This window comes from Hetaerina americana, unplaced genomic scaffold (genome assembly GCF_022747635.1).
Source record: "Hetaerina americana unplaced genomic scaffold, ioHetAmer1.1.p SCAF_12, whole genome shotgun sequence".
Classification (NCBI taxonomy): Eukaryota; Metazoa; Arthropoda; class Insecta; order Odonata; family Calopterygidae; genus Hetaerina; species Hetaerina americana.
In genome coordinates, this window is record NW_027286292.1 from 34,557,791 (window position 1) to 34,583,573 (window position 25,783).

General features: G+C 35.7%; 1 protein-coding gene across 6 annotated transcripts in view; it reads left to right on the plus strand.

Moving 5' to 3' along the window:
• The window catches only part of Cirl (Calcium-independent receptor for alpha-latrotoxin), a 148,371-nt gene that overhangs the window by 89,232 nt on the left and 33,356 nt on the right, over window positions 1–25,783 (plus strand). For all 6 annotated transcript variants that reach the window (XM_071582885.1, XM_071582888.1, XM_071582889.1 and 3 more), the window contains exons 3-9: window positions 596–788; window positions 1,779–1,885; window positions 3,535–3,927; window positions 5,983–6,627; window positions 11,938–12,331; window positions 19,356–19,581; window positions 23,384–23,549. In XM_071582885.1, the coding sequence (XP_071438986.1) occupies window positions 596–788; window positions 1,779–1,885; window positions 3,535–3,927; window positions 5,983–6,627; window positions 11,938–12,331; window positions 19,356–19,581; window positions 23,384–23,549 (2,124 nt within the window). The remainder of the gene's footprint in view (window positions 1–595; window positions 789–1,778; window positions 1,886–3,534; window positions 3,928–5,982; window positions 6,628–11,937; window positions 12,332–19,355; window positions 19,582–23,383; window positions 23,550–25,783) is intronic.

The window sequence follows — 25,783 nt, forward strand, 5'->3', positions numbered from 1 at the left end:
AACTATCATGCATTATGGCAATTTTATCTGGGTAATATAAATTCTACTGCTCTAATCATTTGTTGTATTCAATTTTACAATGGACAATAGTGAGAGGTAGACTATGAGTGATTGCAGGACGCCAGGTTAAAAAAACCCAGTGTTTGGACCTATCTTGCATCACATGAAGTACATCTTCCACTTTGATCCCTACAATGGTCTTTTGTTTTCACCTATAAATTGTTATTGAAATGTTTTACCTTGAAATACCACAAACATTTTCATTAATGCTCAGATTCTGCACCAAATATCAAATAGTTTGTATATTTTTTTAAAGGAGGAAGGCACTAAAATATACTATGGTATTAATGTACATAGGTATCTCCCTCAAGTTTCGTTAGCTTAGGTTTTGCATGTAGAGATTAGAAACTTAAAGAGGGTGAAAGTATATATATTGGATTTTGTTCGGAATTTTTCTGTTTCAAAGTAGTTTTTGCATGCATTTAATGCAAATTTATTGATGTGTATTTCATGATTTTCCAAACAAAAAGCTATTTCTCTAATTATTTATTATTATTCCTCAAAGTAATATTTTGATTGTTTTTTTCTTTTCCAGAACAACCACGTTATGCAACTGCATATGCATGTGAAGGTTCTACTTTGAGCATTGATTGTCGGGAAGGGGAATTGATCCATCTCATCCGTGCCAATTATGGTCGTTTTTCTATAACTATATGTAATGAGCATGGAAACACTGATTGGAGTGTCAACTGCATGTCCACTAAGTCCCTCCGAGTACTTCATAACAAGTAAGTGGAAATCCTCTTAATCTTTAATTTTTCATCAGGAATTAAGGCTGATAGTGTTAACTCTTATTGTCCCTAAGCATTGACACTGACTGACTGAAACCTTAGTAAAATGGAGGGAGATAAGGTGCTGCAGATAATATGCATCAGGCCTCTTTTGTTGAGGGCCCAGGTTCACGTCCTGGTTATGGTAGAAGTTTCCATGTTATTATACCAATCCCTCACTTGGTGTCTTTGGCAGAGCACTTGAATGTCTAATGCTCCATCCATTTGATAGGATATAACTCATTGAGGAGCCTAATGATGAAGTGTCTCTCATCTTTAGAATGAAAATATATTATTTCGGCTTTGGTCTTTCTCCTCTAATAATTATAATTTTTAGCTTTCAGAAGCATTAGGAGTTTATTGCCCCATTTGATTAATTAAGGAAAACTATTCAGATCAAATGTCAGTTTTGGTTAAGGCATACATATCCTGTTGAGTGCTCAATAGTATTAACGTTTTTTATCATGTTGAAGCAAACATATTTTCATATTAATCCATATATTTAGTTGAAAATGAGATTAGAAATCTGTAAGTTATGTATGTTAACCTTGAGCTTTTGATATCACCGGCCGAATTCTGTTGCTCTCCATTGTGGAAGCTGAAGTAACATGCTACTCACCATGACTCAATAAAACATTTAAAATTGCAATTGTTTTATAATTTTTTTAGTCATATTGATTTTATCTGACTGAATTCATGGTGCTTGTCACATGCTCACACTCGTTCTTTGTTAAGTGTGAATACTTAGATTGAACTGGCTGAACAGTTGTTCTGTGCCCAAAAATCTCATATATTAAAATTAATAAATGTAGTCGATAGCTCTTTTGATGGCTTACAGTTGTTGAAAGTGTTATTAGTTGAAATGAAAGTGTCAAATGAAAACATATTTTACATGCTTTTTAAATTAAATGCTCTCTTCTTGTTGCAATTCACCGTCCCATATTTCAGGTGTACTCAACAGCAGAATTGCAGTATTCTTGCCAGCACAAGCACGTTTGGTGATCCTTGTCCAGGCACTCTAAAGTACTTAGAGGCCCACTATCAATGTATGCCAGGTAAGATGCTTGTATGCTTATGTTGGTGGTTTAATTTTCCTTTTGGAATGACAGATTAGAACAGAACAGAAAGGGTAATGACAGAAATGCAGTTCATAGGTCTGTGAGGATTTAAATATAATTTGTGAAAGAGGGGGCACCTAATCCCAGAACCCTAGCATGCATTGTCTGCTTATATAGTAGAATATTGGCGCTTCAGATGTGCTAATGTTCTATTGAGAATACTTAGTTTTGAATTGCATAGTAAGGTGTCACTTTGTGGGAGCGATTTATACTGAGAAAGAAATTAGTTGGTTCTTCCTTGTGCATTTGTGTGAATACCAGAAGAGCCAAGTTCTTTCTTTCTCTGGAATGTTTTGTTTAAATTTGATTTAAAGAGTATTTAACTATGGAAAAGTCCTTATTTTTTTTGTATAATTAAATTTTTTATCCTTGCATTTCTACAACCAATGCCGGCCCCGGTGGCGGCGGGATAACATCCTCGCCTACCAACCCAGAGGTCGCGGGTTCAATTCCCGCCTAGGTGGATTTTCCTCCATCTGGAGCTTGGTTGTATGTGATTGTCTTCTATGTAATGTCTGTAACGTAAGGGTTAGGTGGAAGAAGGGACTATAAGTCTCAACCTCGCCCAATTAATTCGATAAATAAATAAATAAAACCAAGAAAAGTGTATCACAAATGTGTCTGTTACAAATATTGTCAATATGTAATGCCTCAAATTTTGCGAAATAACTTAATAACAGAGTATAATTTTTAGTTTGAAATAATGGTATAGCAAAAACATCATATTTTCCAACTGTGTTATTCACAGAATTGTCATTGCTTGTACACGTATAGAGTATATTTTTTTTGAACATGTGTATTGGAGTGTTAGGATTACGTTTTTTGAAACAGTAGTTATCCAAGTGCATATTTCCCATTTACCAAGCATAGATAAAATAAACGTTCCAGTTAGAGGTGGAAAATTCCTGAAAGTGATGTCTGTATTTCATTCTGAATAATATGGAATTGCGTCTATAATGTAAAATCATTAGACTTTTCATAGTTCTTCCCCAAGACTTTACTTAAGTTCTCAAGTTGCCTTGCCCTCTAGGCTAATCACCCTAAAACGTGACCTTAGAAGTCCTGTGAGTTAGAAATTACAAATTTATTTTTTAAATGTATTTAGTATTAGTCTGAAAACAACACATATTAGCCATTTCATCGGACTATTAACAATTGTCACATTTACAAACACCCAAGCCTTAGTTGGAGGAAAATCCACCCAGGAGGGAGTCAAACCCACGACCCTTGGAATGGCCAAGGAGGACGTTACCCCGCCACAACCAGAGTCGGCAAAATAACAAAATAACTGGATATAATTTTTAGCTAGAATTCATGGTATAGCAAAAACACCATATTTTCCAACTGTGTTAATTCACAGAATTGTCATTGCTTGTACAATTATAGAGTTTGTTATCTCTATTCTTTTAATTTAGAATTTAACCTAAAGTCAAAATTCTCACTTATAAGAATATTCCCACTTAATAAGTGGGAATCCTGGCTTTACCCGCTATATACACTAAGCACTTTTCAGGCAGTACTCATTCTGTAAAGCTTTCACCTCCCATTTGGTGAATTAGATTTTCAATTTTCATTTTACTTTGCAGCTGCCACAACAACCACCACAAACAGGCCAAGTCCACCATGGCTGGTCACCTCTCGGCCAGGTTCATGGAGTACGGCCAAAGCACCCACCCCCAAAGCAGTGGGTGCCCCAGATGCAGTGGGTGCAGCAAGCTCAACACCCATGCCCACACCACTACACCCATTGCCCTCTGTGGTGTCTCCAGCACGGCCTCGGCCACAGGAGGATCCTTCTTCCCTCCACCCATTGCCTGGAGAGGATGAGGAGGGGGCCAGAGTGGTGGATGAGGGGCCTAAGGGAGACCCTGACGAGTTGCCCATGAGCAGCGTTACTGCGCTCTCTCTCCCTGGCACACCACCATCTCCCCCAGCATCGTCAACACCCTTGGGGAAGACAACTGGAAGGCCAACAGCAGGTAAAATCCCTTCAAGCATAGTCCATCTTACCCCATTTTTCACGTTTCCTTAGAACTCGTCTTGATGTGGAATGGTGGATGAAATACCAAACGGATTGATTCCATACCACATAAGTTCAGTGATTATGTAAGTGGAGAAAACATGTAGCTCAGTTAATGCTGCATAATATTGCCACGAAAAAGATTGTTGTGGTCACATTGACTTGAGAGGGCTTCTGAGATGGCTTTCAAATTTTGCTGCATACTTTGCTACTACTATTTTGATCAATATAAATCTCATAATGCAGTGAGTATTGTCTACAGTGAGTATTGCGGTCTGGTGAAGGTTTTGTGGGTTTCCCTTTGCCCTAGGGTGAATGCCGAGCCAATGCTGCTCCTGAAAATATATGTTTTTCGGCCATTGCTATACTCTTTGTAGATCTACTATTTTTCTGTCCACCCCTGAAGAGGATATTGTTCCTAAAACGAGGGTTCTGGATTGTTAATGATTTCAAATTTTATTGTTACTGTTATTTCTTCAACCTCAGTTATGATTGTGGAATAAAAACCTTTAAAACTGAAACTGAACCGAGTATAATTTGCAATGAAGCAATTGTTGCTTGTCATTTAGCAGTAACATATACCCCCTGTATATAAGGGGCTACATAAGATTGCTGATGAAAAGACAAACATTTCTCTGCTCCTGAAGGTGCTCGCTACAAAATGGGAGAAATATTAGCTGCAGAAATGATCCATGTAAGCCAAAATACAAAAGCCCTTTCAATTTCATCGAATGACTGTGAAAGCTTACAATCAGCTATTAGAATTGATACTTCATTGTGCCAAATATGGCTACATACTCCATTTGATAATGAGGTTAATAAAGTGTTTTTTCCCATGCTGTTTTCATTATCAGAACCTATGAGCAAGAGAGCAGATTAGTGATATTGTCAGAATTTATTAAATTTATCTGTGAAAGGCTAAGAGATCAGAAAAAGTACTTGCTACTGTGAAAGAAGTCTTGCTGAAGTTTGATATTAATGGAACTATTAAATTGCAAGATAGTAACTTGAATGTAGTAACCTGCTAGGCTGTACACTTGGAAATTTCACCCCACAAAAATCATATTCTAATAGATCCCAATCTTAGTAAATGAATTAAGCAAGGTGACATTCTTGTTTATTTTAAAAAACCAACCACAGTTATCTACCCAAAGGTTGGTTTGATAGGCAAGAGTAGAGCTCAACTAATACTAAGCCCACAGCATGGCAAATTCACACATCATGGGTCTAGGAGCCAGTTCCTTTCCCTGTGCAGTCTGTTAGTTCCCAGGTAAATCTGGTACCTGAAAATAACACAGATAGGGTGAATATTAGGGTGCCCAGTGTAGGAATTATCCAGAATTGAACCCTCTGGTCAGTAGCCTAGCACTTCACACAGTGAGCTAATACTTTCCTTCATATTTAAAAAATAACCATAATGTTGTGAAGTAATTCATTATGTCAAATTCATTGTTTTCTTTGGAATTGGATTGAAATATAGTGGTAGCCATTTTATGGAAAAAAATCACTGTGGTTCAATCAGTTTGCCACTGCAGGTTAATGCTTCCTTTATCATGTGTCCAATGCACACCATAGCAGGGCAGTTAAAGGTGTACATATTCTCAAAAATGACTCTCTCAAAGTTCAAGTGTGCCCATGAATTTTGCTCATTGTTGTGAGGGCAGCTGCTTGTCTACAGAATATAGGGCAGACAGGCATCAAGAGTAAAATAGGACTGCAATAGCAGAATGAACTGACCACATGGTGAGCACTGGGACTAAGAACAAGCACTCTAGTGGTCCAAGAGCTTTCAATTATGCAAAAGATAAATTAATAATCTGTGAACATTGCATAATCAGTGCATTTTCTACTATTTCCAGCACAAAGTAACATTATTTTTACCCATAGAGGTTCCACTGTGGTTGATTAATTTTCTAGAAAGTCACTTTCTTCTCCAGAAATTCTAGTGATTCTTTATCATGTATACATGGTTATAGTTTTTTGAAGATAACTTGTATGTGCTCAATCATTTCAGCTCCTGGTACCATTCACCCTGAACCAAGTACCCCTTCTCCGAGTGTGCCATGGCTCAGGGAAGGGGAATCATCACAGTCATGCAGCCCTACAACAGCACGCGATTTATACTGGAACTGGACAGCAGCTGGAGAGGTAGCAGTCCAGCCATGCCCCGGAGGTGCAACTGGTGTTGCTCGATGGCAGTGTTTGGGTGGTGGCCAACGCTCTCCCAATGGCCCGGACCTTGGTGAATGTCGTTCAGTGTGGCTCACTAGCCTCGAGTCGAGAGTGGAGGAAGGAGACTCAATAATGGGCATAGCAAGTGATCTTGCGCAAGTGACTGCGAGTAAAATCCTATATGGTGGTGACATGATGACCACCACAAAGATTGTGAAGAAAATGGCCCAGAAAATGAGCTTAGACATCAGAACATTCCCTGATCCTAGGCAGCGTGAAGCCATAGTCACTGAACTTCTTCAGGGGGTGGTGAGGACTGGGAGCAACCTTCTTGATGGCTCACAGAGGGCTTCTTGGAGGGACCTTGCGTACGAGGAGCAGATGCGTGTGGCAACGTCACTTCTCATTGGTCTTGAAGAGAATGCCTTTCTGCTGGCGGACACTGTGGTTCGTGAAAAGGAAGTGGTCCAGTCTGTGAAAAATATTTGTAAGTTTCTGTGAAGTTTGCTTCAAAATCATATTTTCTAAAAAAGAAGTGCATGCCCTTAAATTGAATGATGCCCAATCATACTAAATCATTACTGGAAACTGGAATAAAGGTAATTAGGATATTAGGTGTTTGCATGCTTAAGGTGTGCATACTTTCACAGTGCTTTTTGGAATGGCTAGTTGTAGGAGATATGCTTGTGATTAGAAATAATTCCAGCCATGCACTCTAACCATCAGTTTGGATCAAATCTACAAATGACCAGAAGGTAACCAGATGTATTGTGCATGGTATAGGTCTTATGGTAACAGGTAAGTTATGAAATATTCTGAATAAGAGAGTAGCTACAATCAAAAACAAATATAGTATTCAGTCATGAAATGATCTGCCAAAATTCTAGGGTCAAATATTTAAATCTTTACGCCCTTTCTTTTCTCCATCCTTATTGTAAAGATTCAAGTGTTTGTTTGCTTCTGGTCCTGGGGTGTAGCATACTTTGCATCCAACGCATGCTAGAAGGGCTTTTGCTGAATAAGTATCTATGTGCTATTGATAGAAGATATGAACTTTCTTGAATCATCACTAACCTTCTTAAAGATGGTCTGAGGCATCAATTTGTGTAAGCAATGCATATTGGAAAAGAAAATATGAGGTTCTTCCTAGGTTTTGACTTACAAAGTCATCATCTGGTGATGATAACTTTGTAAGTCAAAACCTAGGTCGTGCTCAACAAAAGTGTAAGTCGAAGAACAAAGAATTTTCTTTTCTTTCTTGATGATTTGTGCCTCTGAGTATCTTGTCCCGTTGCAATTGAAAATGAATGCTACTGCTTGAATGGAAAATATTTTCTTGTATTCACTGAAACCTTGATATTTCAAAAATGAAATGGCCAAAAATCATACCTTGTAGAATGCAGTTTCATAATTAACTTAACAAAATTTTTAATAGTTCACATTTGGTTATTAAAATTTCAATGGTGTGCTTCATACTATGTTGGTTAACATTCCTGGTAAATTGGCCATTTAGGTTTGAAATTTGTTTCTTTGTGCAATGACTAACAAGAAAGCTCCTCCCGTAACTATTAATGATAAAATGAAATAAGAAAGCAAATGCGTAACGGTGGATGGTAAAGCAATGAAAAGTGGACTTCTTACCTGTGATGTAGCACAATAAATTTGTGTAGCTCCTGTTTTTGGTTTTGACGTAACACATTGCCTTTTTCCCTGCCTTTTTAAGCTGTGCAGTCTTTTTTGTTTGCTACTCTTTCTTCTATTGAAGCAGGCCTGGAGCTTCTTCTGGCTATTTGAGTTGCAGGGAGATTTTAACACACTATCACTTTAGAAGGGAACCCTCCATTGGATTGGGGAATTTGCTTGAACTTTCATAATTATTTTAGAGCATTCTGCAGGATGATTAGTGCATCTTGTATTTGTCCAAATCAATACCAGCACTTCCTCATTTGAGAATAAAATAATTTTTTTCCACTGTAAAATGTTTATAAGCTGGATATCCTGGATCAACTGGATCTTCCAAGGATGTGGAAGTTTTATTGAATTTTTGTGGAATAAGTTTTTCAATACAACATGACTCTAGAACCACAGCTTTTGGAGAGCCCTGAAACCCCAAACAAATGGGCTATGAGTATGGGGTCTTCATATTTCATGAAGAGGTTTTGATTTTTGTAATATGCTCAACACTTTCTCACTTCAGTTCTTCTGGCTAGGGGATAAACAATTCCTCTCTCTCTGTTAGAGCCATGAGAGAAGGGTAGGCATCAAGTTTTGAAAAAAATTCATTTTAGTACTCTGCTTCTCTCATACATCACACCTTCCAGAGGGTGCTCAAGGGAAATAAAAATTTCACTCTTATGGACTCTGAATACACTTGGAAGCATTTGGTGGTGGTCTCATGGTGGTTTCGAGAGGAGCATGAGAACTTAAAATCTTTTTTTTAAGTTTAATTGTTTATGCTTCTGTTTGTGCTTATAACCTCATCCTTCCACCACCCCTGCCGCAAAAGGTTACCAATTCTGCCTTCCTTACCCACCCTCCCTATAAAGGTCCAGAAGTGACAGCATAATAAAATCTTTTTTTTAAGTTTAATTGTTTATGCTTCTGTTTGTGCTTATAACCTCATCCTTCCACCACCCCTGCCGCAAAAGGTTACCAATTCTGCCTTCCTTACCCACCCTCCCTATAAAGGTCCAGAAGTGACAGCATAATAACCTTCTCTGTTGCCTACGTAATCCACTGATCAAGCAAAAAAGTTACAAATAGATACTTGCACAAATGCAGTAAGTTTTGCCACTGATATGGGTCTAGAACTCTCTTCCGTACTCCTTTTGAGAGCTTCGCTTTGAATCAGATAACTGAGGACATATTGGTAGTCAAATTTAAGATACTGCTTCCATTTGTATGGCAACCAAATTTATATTACTTTGGCCCTTACTAAATGAGTAGAAGAAACAGGTTTTGGAGGTATTGGAGCTTTTTGTGATAGATGGAAAACAGAAATGTGATGCTAATGTAGTGTGTGTATGAACATTATGTATAAATTCTCAATGAGTGTGTGTTTTTAAGAAAGATGTCATAATAAATTATATGTTTCAGAGTCATGGGACTTAGCAATGGCTGTGAATTTCATTTTACAATTATTACAATTTATCAGTATTGAAAAGAATGCACTGGCTGGGACTTAGCAATGGCTGTGAATTTCATTTTACAATTATTACAATTTATCAGTATTGAAAAGAATGCACTGTCTTGGCTTGAGACTCCTCTTAGTTTCAAATTATACAGTGCAATTAGAATCCTGATTGTTTGACTAAACCATGTAACAATAATCTCAGTATAACAAGACCCATGGTTTATAGGGGTATAGTTCTTTGTCCTAATATTTAGTGGTAAAATAAGTCAGTAATAGGTAGGACTACATATTGCTACCACGGTGGTCATGATATATAACTCACCTCATCTTATTAATCTTATAATTAACCTTCTAATTATAGCAAAATCTACAGTAAGTTAGCAAGAGATGAGTCTGAGATTAAACATTGAGAATTATAGTGTTTGAATGGCTAACTTGATGAGTAGTATGTATATAAAATTAAAATTCTAATTATTTATATATAGAGATTAAATAATGCTATTTTACAATGTACTTCCTGATCTTCTCGGTAGATAATGTTCTGTTGAAGAAAAGATTATTGCAACAGGCATTCAGAAACAATTCTGTATTCACCCTTAGGCTTACATTTTTGTCTTTATGAAAACAGTCATTGAAAGCCTCTGATGTGTCTTGTGCATGGTTCAGTTCACTAATTCAGTAACTGAGATCGACTTTAACATTTTTAGTGCATGTTATTACAATTAGTAAAATGCATGTCATGAAAGTTATGCTGTCATTGAAAGTACCATAAATGACAATTAATAATGAGAGAAAGTGAATTTTTAGGGATTTTGAGCTCCTATGTATAGATTCCACTGCATTTTTTCCATATATATTATGTGTTGTAAGTGATGTGATCACTTAGTGATTTGGAAGAAGGCAGGGCTCCAGGAATTGACGAAATGATATATTGTACTTTAGAATGCTGGAATTAAGAGGCTTTTCAAGTTTTAATTTAATTTTTTGTGCATTGAAACTAAAGAAATACGAATATGAAAATTTGATAACTGTTTACCATACAATCCATTCATAAAAAATATTTCCAAAAGAATCACTATTTGATGGAACACGCTGAAGACCAAAGAATTCGTAGACATTGTTCAAGTTAAGAAAAGACACAGGCACAAAAGAAGAAAGTATCTTGGTCTTAATAATTGGCAGAGGATGCAAGGAAATTAGACCTCTCAATTTTTCATGGACTCCCTGATTTGGAGAAACTATTTGATGATAGTGATTGAAATGGAATGATGACTTCATAAAGGAAACTGGATTGACTCAAATAGGAGAATCATTACTGGATGGAGAAATGGTAGTGATTAAATATAGCTCCTGTACTAAAAGGCAAGCATAAAGAAAGGAGTTGATAAGATTACCTTTTTTACCTTTGATATTCTGTGTCTATTCTGATCAATGCATAATTAGAGTCAAAGAAAAATTGTATTTAGAGATATACTAACTTAGTGAAACAATCAGCATGCTATGTTTGGCCGAAATTGACAGAGAAGGAAGTATCTGATGAAAATGTTGACCTCCAGGGATGAAGTGTTAAAGAAGTTTCAGTGGCGATTCGTGGATAAAGATAACATAAGCATGAGACTAATATAAATGAGTGGACACATTTTTTTCTTAGAATGTAGGGTTTCTGCAGTTGGGAGAAACAAGAAAGACAGTTAATTAGTAGCAAATAATGATATTTATTAAATAAAATGTTGAATAAATAATAATGTAATAAAAATATTGCATTCTACTCAAAGAAAAGTAATTAGCATTGGGTAAAAATAGATTGGAAGTAAAGAAACACTTCATTAAAGTGTATGTCTTCATTAAAGTGTGCAAGCAGTTTGGAGTAAGTAATAGACACTAAAATAACAGCTGAGCAGGGAAGATGGGATCTAAGGAAATGTGCTGAGGCACCATAATGAAATTAGGATGTCCTTGGCCCAAGGGGTTCGGAAGAGAAAAAAATCCATTGAAAACAGTGCAATGGAGGGAAATCCTCTTTGTATGTGCTTTAAATTGTAGCTGCCTGAATGTACAACAGTGATAGAAGGAAAAATGTAAAGGGAGAACTGCAGAGGAAGATGGAGAATAGAATGTATCAAATTTATAAAGAGAGTTGTATAGTTAAATTTAGAATAAACATGATATCTGCAGAAAAGTAATTTTTGAATGCATAATAGCCGATGATTTTGATATGAAAATGTGTGCCTTAGGTATCCTTGGATTTCTTCTAATGTCCACTGGACATCGTTTATGGCTGTATTTGTATTGTTATTGTCTCTGGTTAAGATTAAATTATGTTGGTTGACCTTGGCCTTCTTTAATGATGGCTCAGAAATTTCACTTATACCTCTGATATTGATTGCTAGGTATCTAAAATTTGTAATTTCAGACTTCACTTTGTGGAAATTATCCATTACGGAAATAAAAAATACAAATTTGTTAATTTCACTAAACATTAAGTGAGATTAATGAAGCTACATTTTTCTTTCTATAATTAGGTATCTAGCTCTGTTTTTGATATCCACTTTGCACTAGCAGAAGTACCTACTTCAGTGCAAAGTCAACTGGTTAAAATTATTTTATATTTAGTTTTTTTTTCTGTGAATTTCCTCTTTCATTTGATGATGCCCTTCGTTGCAGTGTTGTCTGTGCGGGTGTTGGAGACTCGGAATGTGGGTGTGGAGGAATTTCCGTCTCCACGTGCCGGGGAGCAGTGGAATGCCAGCAGTGACTGGGTCCAGCTCCCTCGGGCTGCCCTCCTTGAGAACGGTGAAGGTGGCCTCGTTCGGCTTGTTTTCATCGCATTTGACCGCTTGGAGGAAGTGTTGAGGCCAAAGCCAGTGAGCCCTAGCTGGCGGGATGGAATGCCGATGATGAGAAAAGCCACACGGGTGCTAAATAGCAAAGTGATCTCAGCTTCCCTGGGGAAGGGCCGACACATTCAACTGTCTTCACCTGTCAGGCTTTCCCTACGTCATATTCGGACAGAAAATGTCAGTGATCCTGCGTGTGTATTTTGGGATTACACTACTAGGTAAGTCTTTTGTAAATAATAGCAATGTACGTAAGCCAGAATATTAATTATATTCCAAGTTTCTTTTATGTACAGCAAAACCCCTTGTATGCACTTTTCTAGAGAGCCCTGGAAAAAGTTTAAAATGCTGGAAAATGCAAGTAATGGGAAAATTAGAAGTTTCATTGCTGAAGTTGTTCCTCTTTGCCTCATATTTTCATTTTCAGTGAGGGTAATATTTGAAATTCCAAGAAATTGAACAAAACGTAACACGTGAGAAATTATGCTACCTTGCCATTTGAATAGCGTCAAGTTGCCCAACAAAATAAAATTATTCCTCATTCAATGCAGTTTCGATACTTTTTATTATTCATGAGCCCACCACTGGTATATCTATTGTGTCTAGACAGTACAACTGATCCCAGTTGTCAGTCACTAGTTTTTGCATTTTTCAAGCTTCGAAGTGCTTGAGTCAAAAGTTATTTCCTTCCTTGTAAATTCAAGTTGCACACAATATGAATAGGCATTGTACAAATTGCATAACTTACTCCTAGTCGTAGTAAGTGTTCATTTCATAGCACAAATCTTTAGGGCTGTCTGAGATTTCGTGTTTAAATAGTTAACATTCCTGTCACTAGTGGTGCTCTGTACTGCTCCGCCATATTCAAAGTCTTTGCTAAAACTTCTCACCTTACTGTTCTCTCTCTCATCTTTTTTGCATTTACATGTGTGAAATGAAGTCAAAAAAGTTTTTTCCGAAGGCTAATGACCATGAGGAACTGTTATAGAATATGAAAGTTTTTTAAATTCAGCTTCTAATGATGCAAATAGTGGACAAACTGAAAATAAAATCATGTTAACATGGAGTTCGCTATACATTGGAGAGATAGGAAATTTTATGGAATGTGATTAAAAGGTTGTAAATTGCGGGAAAATATGAATTATGATAATGCAAATACAGGTTTGGACTGTATCTTTTAGATGTGGCTCAGGAATTGTATTTTCAATGGAAATTATTTATAATAATAATTTGAATGGAAAATTGTATTTTCAATGATCTAGAAATCGTATGTCAATTTATTGATACATTGATAGGCAGTCAATTTACTTCTCGTGTGATGCCCTTGGCATTGCCAAAGTCATCCTTTTCAGTCTTCAACTCACCAAGATCTTACCATTATTTTGAAATTTTTAGTAAATTTCAGTTTTCAAAGCATTTTCTGTTCAGGGCCTGGAAATCTTTGAAAACCTGAAAGTGATAATTTATAGGATACAGTAAAGCCATGGATAGGCCTGAAAATTCTCTACAGGATTCCCAATAATGTGGGAAACTCAAGCAAATTTTCTCTTCTTGAAAACTGTATATTGTCAGTTGTATCTAAAATCATCTGACATGCTTTATATATGACCTGCTACTTGTCATTCTGATATTTGTGAGAGAGATCCTAATAATTGATACCTTAGCTCTTATAATTCTTGTTTGCTGCCCTGGGTATACTTTATCTTCCATTGACACATACTACTTTGAGATTGCAAATATTAAGACTGTCTTTCATGCTGCACAAGCCATGCCATTCCTGTATCTAAAATTAAGGGTGGAAACATTTTTCTGAATATTTTTATTTTTATAACAGTTTTAATTTTATTTTAATTTTGTTCCTTGACAATCTAATTGTCAATAAGTGATTTTCTTGCGCTTGTGAGTGGTTTTTCAGATTTCCCATTGATAATTGTGAATGAAAAATTTTAAAGCCATTGAAGAGATACACTGACCCACCACTGTTGGCTTTCTTATTTAGGTGTACTATTTTAGTGAAACAGCAGATAACTTCTTTGTTTGAATTTTGGCTTAATATCAGGTTTCCTCCAAGGCAGGGTACACACACTATTGGGGATTACAAGAGAATTTCTCAACAGAATTGTGTACTTAACTGTATTTACCAGCATATAAGATGCACTTTTTCCCCTCAAAATTCACCTTAAATATGGGGGTGTCTCTTATACATCAGGAACTTCTGATCAACTTCTAGTTTATGCTAGTAAATTTAGATGAACATTCTATTTCATTTTTTCTTTTGCTGGAGATTGGTTTATGATAAATCTTTCCCATAATTTTTTTCTTTTCTGTAAAAATAATAATTGATTGATGTGTTTTTGCTTCACTGCTGGAAGAAGGAGCATTCAGGTAACATAAGTTCAGATCCACTGACGTCTAAAGTTAAGATTTATCCTGTGTGTGGTATTCGATTAGGCAAAAACTGATGAAATCATGTATTCCATATGGATGTGAATGGTGCAACTCCCATTTTATGCTGAGCTCCTTTGGGGTGTAAGCTGGCAGTAAACCTGTATTATTTGTTGCTGTATAAGTTTTAGTAAAGTACTATCAGCTATGGTCAGTTTATCATACAAAATTTATGGGGGTGAGGAAGTAGTCAAAATGGCCATGAGCCTATTGCACGTATGCAATTATGGGTAGCATTCACGAAAACATAGAAACAGTGAGTGTTACTTTGTTTACTAATATTGCCATACACTTTGAAATTAAACTTTATTTTACAAATTATCAAAGTTATTTTTAAGCTTAGATTTCATGGCAGAGCATGGCTTAAAAGCAATACTTAATGCAATGCTTAAAAGATTCTGTTATGATATTGCATTCAAGCTACAAGCGATTATGTATGCCAAAGAAGGCAATAAAGAAGAATTTCAGATCACTGCAAACTAAAAAGATAATAACTTGGCGAAGGCAGGAAGAGGACTTACAAAAAGCTCTGTGTAAGAAACAGCACTTGAAACATTTAATTGTGCAATGGCCAGAACTAGAAGAAGAATTAAAAACTTGGGCGTTAGAACATGGTAGATTGGAATTTTCAGTTTCTACAAGAATGAATTCTCAACATGTACGAGTGATTACTACTCCAGACATTTTTGATTGTTCAGGATCAACATTATGGTGTTCCTCAGTCATGAAGAGAAATGACCTACATGTGAGGACTAAAACTAAAATTTCACAAAAAATGCCAACAGTATTAGGAGGCAAGATTATCGAGTTTCATAAATTTGCTATCAATGAAAGAAAAAGAAAAATAATTTGAATGTTGACAAAGCGGAAATGTAGTTGAGGTCCTATTGACATTTGGTATACCCTCAAACAAAACAATTGATTCAAAGTTGCAAAAGTGTAATTGTTTAAACTTGTAGACATGGGAAATGGCACAGACATTTTGTTTTGGTTTGCTAATGGAGCAAAATTGATGCCTCTTTCAATCTCTAAAAGGAAAACCTTGGCTAAGGAAAAACTGCCTACTAGTGTGTTTGTACATGTTCTTCCTGCCTGAACTAAGGGCTGGAAGGATGAAATGGGGATGGAATTGTGGGTAGGCAATGTGTGGTCTTGGCATCCTGCTGGGCTGTTAAAGAAACCTACCATGGTTGTATAGGATCAGTTTTGTTGTCAGAGAGTATAATCTGTGAAACATAAAATCAACCTTTGAAAACTGTAATAGCTGTAATTTCGTTTGGCCCAATGCAGATGCATACAGTCAAAACCATTTAAAGGTTCAATGAAGGAGAAATTGAGCAGTTGGATGCAGTATAGAGATTTTGAAGTCACACTTTAAGGAAGGAGGAAGAGTCGTTTTGCTGATTTGTGAATTGGCCAAATCTTCATGGGATTTTATGAAATGTGAGACAGTAGGAAAATAAATGTGGCCTAATGTCACTGATTGTAGTGCTGTTAATGATATCTGATTTGTTAGTACATGGTGTTCAATTGCAGTATGTGCCAATTGGGCAGTTTCCTTTGTTATTTGCGAAGTAAAAGTCTGAGGGAAGTAAATTACATTATAATGCAATTTTTTTCATTTTTTGGTGTGGTTAGAATGCGAAGAGTTAAACATGGGCAAGCATGCAAAATTAATTATCATATCTGTTTACTGGTTTGAGTCCATGCATGCAAAAATAATAAAAAATAATTACTGGTGTGACATTTTGTGGTAAGTGCAAGCTCATGCATGACTCATGCATGATGTGAAACATTATTTACCACAAGGTTTTGGGATTGAGTTTCTTGGGGTTAATGTTGAAACACCCTTTGGGAAAAGCCTGTGCTCCATCCCAAAAAAAAAGGAATTTACTTAAGCACTCCCAGACAAAAATTGGAATTTTGTTGGACCATTGCACTAGATGATCTCAAAAATTAAGTGAATGCCTGCTAGCACTGTGAAAGGGAATCAACTTGTTGCATGGATGCTATAGGCCATGCTCCTTGGGTTTCCACTTCCAGAATCCCCAAATGATGTGCGTAATGTCGATCAGATTTAAATGAGAAATATAGAATAGAATGCTAAGAAAATTATATCTGTCAGTAATTAAATTCAGACACAACCATTTCAATTGTAGTAAAAACATACAAAATCTGTAATATAACATTATCATTTGAATCAATGATGGAGAAAAATGATTTTTGAATGTGGAAATTGTGCAATTCACTAAAATTTATTCTAGGATATAGTTTTTTCAGAATTATCACTTGTCTTCCAAAACAAAACTTCAGTGAACCTCACTGAGGATAGTAATCTATTCCACTGTACCAATCATATTCTAATATTTAGTTGATTTATTGGACACCACAAGCATACTAAGTCCAATAAACCTGTATGAATAACTAATAAGTTAATATTTCTTCTTTTTTTAATGTGGGATTTATTTTTGCCTTGACCCTTTGTGCAAAAAAATGAAATTGCTTTTCCTAAGAGTTTAAAGTGCCATTAGCTTGCCAAGGTAATGCATTGAATTTATTATGCAGTAATATAGTATCATATGTAGCGATAAGGAGGTTTCATTTATAAGCGGTTGACATGTAGCCATTAACAGAGTACCACTATTGTCACGTTTACTGAATTCCACTTGAAATCTCAGTGTAGGATAGAATTTCTCAGCAGATAGAAGGGCCTTAGAGAAGGATTGGTTAGAGGAGACCCTTAGTATGAGTTCCCACTGTGAAGGCTGATTTCTTTTCTCTTAGTGTGCCAATGAATGGCTTTTAGAAAGCAATCATATTGTCAACCATGATTAATATCTCCAGTTAGGTGTGATGTACTGCCTACAGTGATGGGTCAGTTCAGTTCTTTGGGTCCCATTTCTACCAATGCTTTAAATTAAAACCAGAGGTGTGATCATGGATCTTCTTTTGTGCATAATCGTTATTGCTACTCTTAATGTGATTTTCCCTCTTAGATCAATTGATGATCATGAATCTTACAACCCAGCTCCAATGATGGGCACCAATGATTGTGGTATGTTAGGTTTTGAAATGTCGTATGTGTAGAACAGTGATAAAATATTCTTATCCATCATGCAAATGAAGGTAACAGTAACGTATGTGCATGTGTGTAATGAAGAATCATGATCCCACACCAGTATTGAAATGAAAAGTCTTGGGTCTGAAACTGATATTTACACCAAGTATAAGGGGGTTTCCTCACACTAAATCCTCGTATAAGATTGAAATATATACAGCGGTTAATCAAAAATCTCTCACGGCATTTATAGATCAAATTTTTATAACATGTTGCCCTTAATATGTCTCATTGTGTCACAAAAAAAAGATCTTTTAAATTTGAGGCCTATAATTGTTCATGATTTGTTGGAACCTCTTGTATTTCAAGTTTTATGAAATTGGTTAACTGAGAAGAAGAATGATAATACTGCTATTTGCTTATGTAGTATGTTGGGTGCTTCTTATGTTGTGAAGAAATGCTGTGCAAGAACCATTATGCATATTACAATGGATGAATGTTTTATGTGTATAATGGCAGGTAACTCCAGAACTTTTTTGCTACATCCTTAAATGCAAATCTGAAACTTGTTTGGATTCACAATGTGTAAAATAATTTGTTTCAGTATGTATGAGTAGAAAAAGTATGCGTGATGCTTCCCTCCAAAAAAATGTTTTCAAACATAATATTTTGAAATAATCTGTTATTCATGAACAAAATATGACTATTTTGACGTCTATTTACTTGCCTTTACATCATAACAGTGGAATACTCAAAAGTGGAATAAATTAAATCAATATGAAACTGTGAAGTGCAAAATTATCTAGCCAATTTTATGAAAGATAATATGAAAAATGTATCATGGAGAATGAGGAGAGTTTGAAAACTCCATCCATAGTCAAAGAGATGGCACCGCTGATGCATATTGAAGTTATTTTCAGTTGGGAAAACTCACCAAGTTTCAGCCAAATCAGTCTATCTCTTTGTGTAGTGCAAGTTTGAGTTGAGTTAGTGGTGTGATTTCCAAAAACAAGAATGATAGATAATTTTATGTTTTGGTCAAAAGTTTTATGAAAGACAAATCACCTTAGGAAAATTAAGGGAGAAAAAAACGATGAGGTGAGTGCAGAAAGAAATTTTGTAGAGTTGGAACAGTCACATTATTTTGAAAGGATAAACAAACTGGACAGCATTAGACAAAATGTCTAAACTCAAAAGGAAACCATTTAAAAATAAAAAACTGTTTGTCCTGAAAAATTTGCTAGCTCTTATATTTGCTTGGTCTTCTCAAACAATCTCCGTTAGTGTATTTTTATAAATTTTGTACAATACTCTCTTTGTTTTGAAACTAAAAGAATTCGGATGAGGTAATAAATAATTGTTTTGAGAAGATTGAGCTTGTTTTGTAATAGTAACCGTTGATAGTTCAATACTTACGCATTCACTGATATTAGTGGAACCTGAAGCCCAAATGAAGAATTGAAGTGGCATCTGAACTAAAAACAAAAGGAACCATTCCATCTTTAGTTGACAAAGATCATGCATGTTTTTTCAACTTCTGTCATTTTGAAAGTATAATTGGATGTTTCTGTTTTTGCTCTTAGATTTGTATTTAGCTCGACCTTGTTCCTTTGACATTGACAAATAACAAGTTTTATTTGCTGTGAGAATAATGTTTTTAGTGATTTTAAGTGTTTTGATGTAAAGGTTTCAGTGTTAAATGGCTTGCCTATTTAAAATAAGTTTTTGACTTTCCATTTTAGCCAATGGTCAGAAGAAGGATGCAGAGTGGAATCAACTAATATCAGCCACACCCTTTGCCAGTGTGACCACCTCACTAACTTTGCTGTATTGATGGACATCCATTCTACTTTGCTTAACCCTCCCCATCAAACAGCTCTGCAAATAATAACCTATGTTGGATGCATCATATCAAGTGTTTGTCTTGTTTTGGCCATCATCACATTTCAACTCTTTAGAGGATTGAAAGTAAGTGTTCACATTTCAACTCTTTAGAGGATTGAAAGTAAGTGTATAATAAGTAACTTTGAATCCTATGTCTGGCAACCATTATGGAAATGATAAAGAAATTAATTTTTCCTTTCCAATAGCTGTAAAAAAGCAATGTGTAGAAATGTATTTTACCAGGTTGTAAAACAGCGTACTGATAATGCTTAAAACAGTAATACAGAATTGTATTTCATTGCCCAGTATTATGATAATTTAAATTTCACATGAAATGAAATTGTAAGGAAATAAAGTTTGATATACGTTAACATTCCTGTAACTTTCCAAATTATCAAGCCCATTTACTAGTGAATATGATATAAAACTTAGTCTACCTGCTAAATATGTTTTGAATTCTTGTAAAATATTTTTGACCCTCTTGGATCTTCTAATCAGCTCAAAAGAATAAGAAGGGGAATTTCCGTATCTTTCATCATAGAATTTGCTCCTTATTCCCTTGTTAGGCAAATAATAATACAGTTTTCATGGTAGCCCTTAGCCAAGCCATTTCTTATCTTGAATATTTTCAAATGCTGGAAAAGCCTAACCCCAAGTCTTACCTGTCAAATTATGTATTTAAATGATAGTATATTTTGAAACTATCATTTCATTTGTACATGTTTAAAAATGGATTTATCCAGTGCCACGTTAGTATTTTATTTTCATCTCCAACCTTACCAGGTATTTGGGAATTAAGAGAATAAAATGCACAAAACATTCAAAAAATTCCTAGTATGACTAGGCTTAAAAAACAAGGAAGTTTTTTAAGAATTGGCCATTCATCAGGAATTTGGAAAAAAATGGTTATTTCCTTAAAGTTAGAGCTTGATTTCCTCTGAATATGTATTTGTTGTGTTAAAATCATTTTTATTCCTTGGGCATACAATTTACTTGCTAGCAGTCAGGTTTATCCTAGCTTGTAGGATGGCAGAAGTACATTTATGCATGCACCAGCCTGTTTGTGTTCTCCTTGCTGCCATTTTCTACCCAAAGGAGTTTTTGGTATTTGTTGCTGCTATTTTACAACAAATTGCTCTGAGATTCATAGTCTTTATGCATTATTTGTCATTTCAATATAGTTGACTTTTGGGTGTCAATTAATTGATTATGTGTGCTAAGTGTATGTAATTAATACCTGTTTTGAGATTTACTGTATTGTATTGTAGTAGTTATTTTTCTTTTAGTGAATAATTAAAATTAAATGCACATTGGAACGTTTTAGCCTAAAATATACAATAGTCAGTTGAACACAATGAATTATCAACTATGATTGCCATTTTCTCCCTGCAGATAAAATATTTTGACTTCAGAATTACAATGGAAGTACACATTTTGAGATCTCTGAAACATATTGTGACCATTTTTCTTTAAGTTATTCTGTGTTTATATAATTGGTTTTTTGTGGAAAAGGTAATTTACATTGAAATTTAGCCAAAAATAGACCTGGAAAAAAGTAAGGCAGTCAACACCTTAAAATTTCATTTGAAACATAAAAATTGGGATTGAGTGAGATTTCTCCCTGGCATTGATTTGTGGCCAAAATCTTTTTAAGTAACCTTGACGCAAAAATGATGCCAAAATTTCACTGAAAAGGCACTGGTAATAGGGCTGGGATGGTGCTTCCATTCCAAGCCGAGAGTTTATATTTCGGAGCATGAATCATTTCAGGGGAATGCCGGAGGGAACTCTTTAATACATGTCAAAAATAGATGAAATGTACAATGCTACCATTCAGGATGTCTTGTTAAAGACATCCAGACCTTTCTCAGGAGTTTCCCACAGGGAAGTAGAGAAAGAGCCTGGTTTTTTGTCCCAGAATCTCAAGGCGCTAAGGGGAAGTAAAGATAACAGCAGTGGGAAAGAGAAGAGCAAGAGAGCCCTCAAGGAAGTGTGATCAGATAAAATATTTTTGGTCATTGAGGAAAGCTTGTAGGAAGGACAGAACCAAATTGAACACTATAAGATTTCTTGTAAGAAAGGGGTTGCGCCTTTCAGGACCAAACCTGTTAATTAAGTGATCAATAAAATAATTGTAACGGGAGTAACAGTGTAGCGACTAGTGAGTGAAGTCCTCTGAATAAATAAATTCAAGTCCCGAAATATAATCATTCCACCCGAAGCTCCAACTTGGGAGGACAGAATCAAAGCATTTTGCAAGGATGACTAATTTACTATATAGTGGGCAATAAAAGTAACCAATGAATTATTTTGTAGCACATTTGTGACCACTTTTTAAATGTGTCTCAGTTCAAGAAGCCATGTAGAATAATTCCTTAGCATACCCTGTGGTTGCTCCTAACGATGATAATTTGGTGAGCTGAAAGTGATTTCTCCCTATTTTCAACCCACTGTTTATGTTTACTGCAGTTTGCGAGGTGACTACAGGCCATAATTTTTATTTTCTATGCCAATATAAGTAGGAATTGCGCCCAGTCTTGGAGATCACCACTAAGTATTTTATATATGACAATGGAAGGAATTGGTCCTGTTACAAACTTTATATTCACAAATAATTATTTTTAACAGGTTTTGAAAATGTTTAACAAATATGCAAATGTTTTGATACTACTATGGGACTTTTCAAGAAAAATTGGAGCAGCTAATATCATATTACGAGGGTCATCCGGAAAGTAGTACCCGTTCGTGAAATAAAGACACAAAAGTAAATATAAACAAACATAAAAAATTTTATTTGAAAGAGGATACTTTAAACTACTTCTCAACATAATCTCCAAGCAAATTAAGGCATTTGTCATAACGTGTGACAAGTTTCTGTATTCCTGCTGCATAGTCCTTCGCCGCCAGCTCATTGAGATACGCGAGGGACCCATCTTGCACAAATTTTTGCATAATGCAGATGGTGTTTAACAATTTCATGAACAATTGTTCGAGAAACATTGGGAAAATGCTCACAGATGTCATCAATTGTGACACGCCGATCGTTCCTCACGAATTCGTCAACTGAGCTCACCAGTTGGTCTGTAATGACAGACGGTCTCCCCGAACGCTCATCGTCGTGTGTGTTCCCCCTCCCCATGTTGAAGTTGCGACACCACCGCCGAACAGACGACTCGTCCATTACATTGTCTCCATACACCTCCTTTAATTGGCGATGAATATCACATGGGCGAACGTTTCTTGCATTGAGGAATTTAATCACTGCCCTCACTTCACAACTGGCGGCGTTCTCAATTTTTTTAAACATTGTAAACAATCACAGAAACAACACAGGCAATGCTAGCGTCACGCAACTTGGCTCAGAGAAGGCAGACAAGCCACTGAAGCTATCTGACCTCGTCCAGCGGCTACTCGCGTCATCAGCACTTCATGCGGCACGAACGGGTACTACTTTCCGGATGACCCTCGTAAATAATGCAATTCAGCATGTTATAAGGACACAGTATTGTAAATCCAATGTTTGATTTCTTATTTTTTACAAATCTACTTCTTTTCATCAAGTTAGTACATTTAAAGCTCCATTCATGGCTTATAAACTAAATAAACCTTGTAGATAAAACTAACATTTAATGGAGTACAATTGAAAATGTATCTTACAAATGCATTAATTCCCCAAGCCTTGCAATGAAGTGTCTATTCTTGGCCTCATTCGATGAACTTATTGTCTGGTGTATGGATGGCTCTGTGAATTAGCTGAGCTGCTAGTTTCATTGCCATACATATGCAAAAATAAATATTGCGTCACTTAACTATAATATCAATATAATATTAAAGTAACTTGTTGAGGATATGTGAAAGTAAATATTTTTTGTTTTTTGTTCCATAGTCTGACAGAACTACGATTCACAAGAACCTTTGTGTTTGCCTGCTGGTTGCTGAAGTATTATTTTTGGCTGGCATTGGTCAGACAGATAAACCAGTAGTGTGTGGGATTGTGGCTGGCCTCCTGCACTTCTTCTTCCTTTGTGCTTTTGCTTGGATGTTCCTGGAAGGTAAGGATCATGCTCTATCTCCATACCTCTCTCTGGGGCAAATATGAGGAAAACCGTATGGCCATTTGCTGTTGTGAATGTACATATGTGAATGAATCAGAGGAAGTGATTATTTCATGACTCCCTAGTGGTTCTAATTGAGTTTCACTCAAAACATATTTTGAGTGCAATTCACCTCTGGGTGCATTCACTATTGTAGTGGAATATTGGTGATCACAATCCCTAAAAAATCACTTGCTCTAACAAGGGCTTGTTATTATCTATGGTGATTTTATAATCAATCATTAATTAAATTCTATAGCTAATTTAAGTATTGCTGAGGGTATTATACATTATAAGGATACATCAACTGGGAAATTATTTATCATACATTTTTATGACTTAGCATGATTTTTATACCATTCATCGCCCGCTTGTAATAATATGTATTAAAATTTCTTAGTGGTCGATCTTGATGATGCAGTATTCCAGTTTAACAATCATAGTGTATCATTGTGTGATGATCTTCATCTAATCATGGAATTAATTGAAAATTTAATACATTAATTCAAAGGCTTTTAAAGTTATAACTTCTTTTTTAACTTAAATTTTTAAATTTGTGAATACACCTTCAAAAAAACCTATAGCATTGGGAATGTTGTCATGTCATATTTGTAATATTATATCCATTACAAAATTGCTTAACCTCTACATTTGCTAATGTGGCAATAATAGAAACTGGCTGAGCAACTTTTAGAAATATGGAAATGAAGTATAGAACTTACCAATCTGTACAAGCAGCTACAAACAAGCTCATAACATATCAATCACTTTGATCCAGTACTTTATATTTTTTTAATGTTACCGCCAATCCAAAATTGTCAGTCTGGTAACCAGTAATGACCAATGATTACCTAGACAGACGTTGAAAAAAAATAGTGTGCTTATCTTGTTGCCATTCTCATTTGATGTAGAATGGTTAAGATGTGCCTGAACATGGATCACAGTTTTTTTCTTGCTGTTACAATTATTGTGTGTCTATGACCTTTTGGTGGGACACTTTCGCGCAAGTGATTCATTGAAGAGGAGATTGTAGAGCAGCACTTTCATTTCCTTAATATAAAAAAAACCATAAACATAGTAATCAACCCAATGGTCAGTTTGGTTTGTAATTCCAACCAGTTCAACCGGTTCAACCAGTACCTCAACGGCATGTGATATTCACACATCAGGGTATGTGGCCAGTTCCTTTCCCTGTGCTGGTTATGGTTTCCCAGGAAAATACCTGAAAAATCACATAGTTTAGGTGAAGCTGAGGGTGCCCGGGAATTGAGCTTGAGCCCTCCAGTCAGAAGCTGCTGCCCCTGGAGTATCTACTTTATGTAAAGGGGTACTCCAGGGGTAGAGATGTTCCCAAATCTTTATTTGAATAATATGAATAATAATAATTTAAGTAGGGTCTTCAGATTAGAGACACTCTGCCAGTCTATATGTATGTGCATTTCCTCTGATCCAAATTTACCATCAGACATTCAAATTCTCAATATTTTCTCTCTCACTACTTAAGTCTGCTTTTACGGTAATGAGAGGTATACATGCTACCAAGTTAACTGTAATTATGGACCTTTTCCAGCTGCTAACTTCTGCTGTCAAAGTTAATTAAAAAGGCAGACGTGAAGATGTCCAGAATGTTAATCTGGATAAGACAGTCCTTGGTCTGAATGAAATAAAGTCCCTTGAAAAACAAGCCATTAAAAGCACATATGCCCAGAATGATGAATTGCTAGGCTAAGATGGTGAAAAATAAGTGTGCTCTACTGTAAAATATCAATACAGTTTTGTTATTTCATTTTTACACAGGTGCTAAATCACATGTAATATTGAACAATTTTAGTGAGAGCAATGCGTAGGTCTCACATGGGGCATTACACTATACCTTATGAACACTTATCATAACAAGGTTCTTGCTATGCTTGCTTCACAATATTTGCTGTGTAGTAATAATAATGTTTATTGATCCAAATATTTTACCAAAATAAAATGTAGGATATGTCAGATGAAAACATGGCATAATACGGGAAGAAAATATATTGTATATAGCACATTTTAGTCCAAAAGACTCTTCCACAAAGTCCTGTATGTTATAGTAGCCCTTCTGTAACAGAAAATGTTTAATTTTCTTTTTTAAACGATTCCCTGGGAGAGGAATGTTTTATGCCAGATGGCACGTGGTTGTTTGCATTATTGACTAGGTG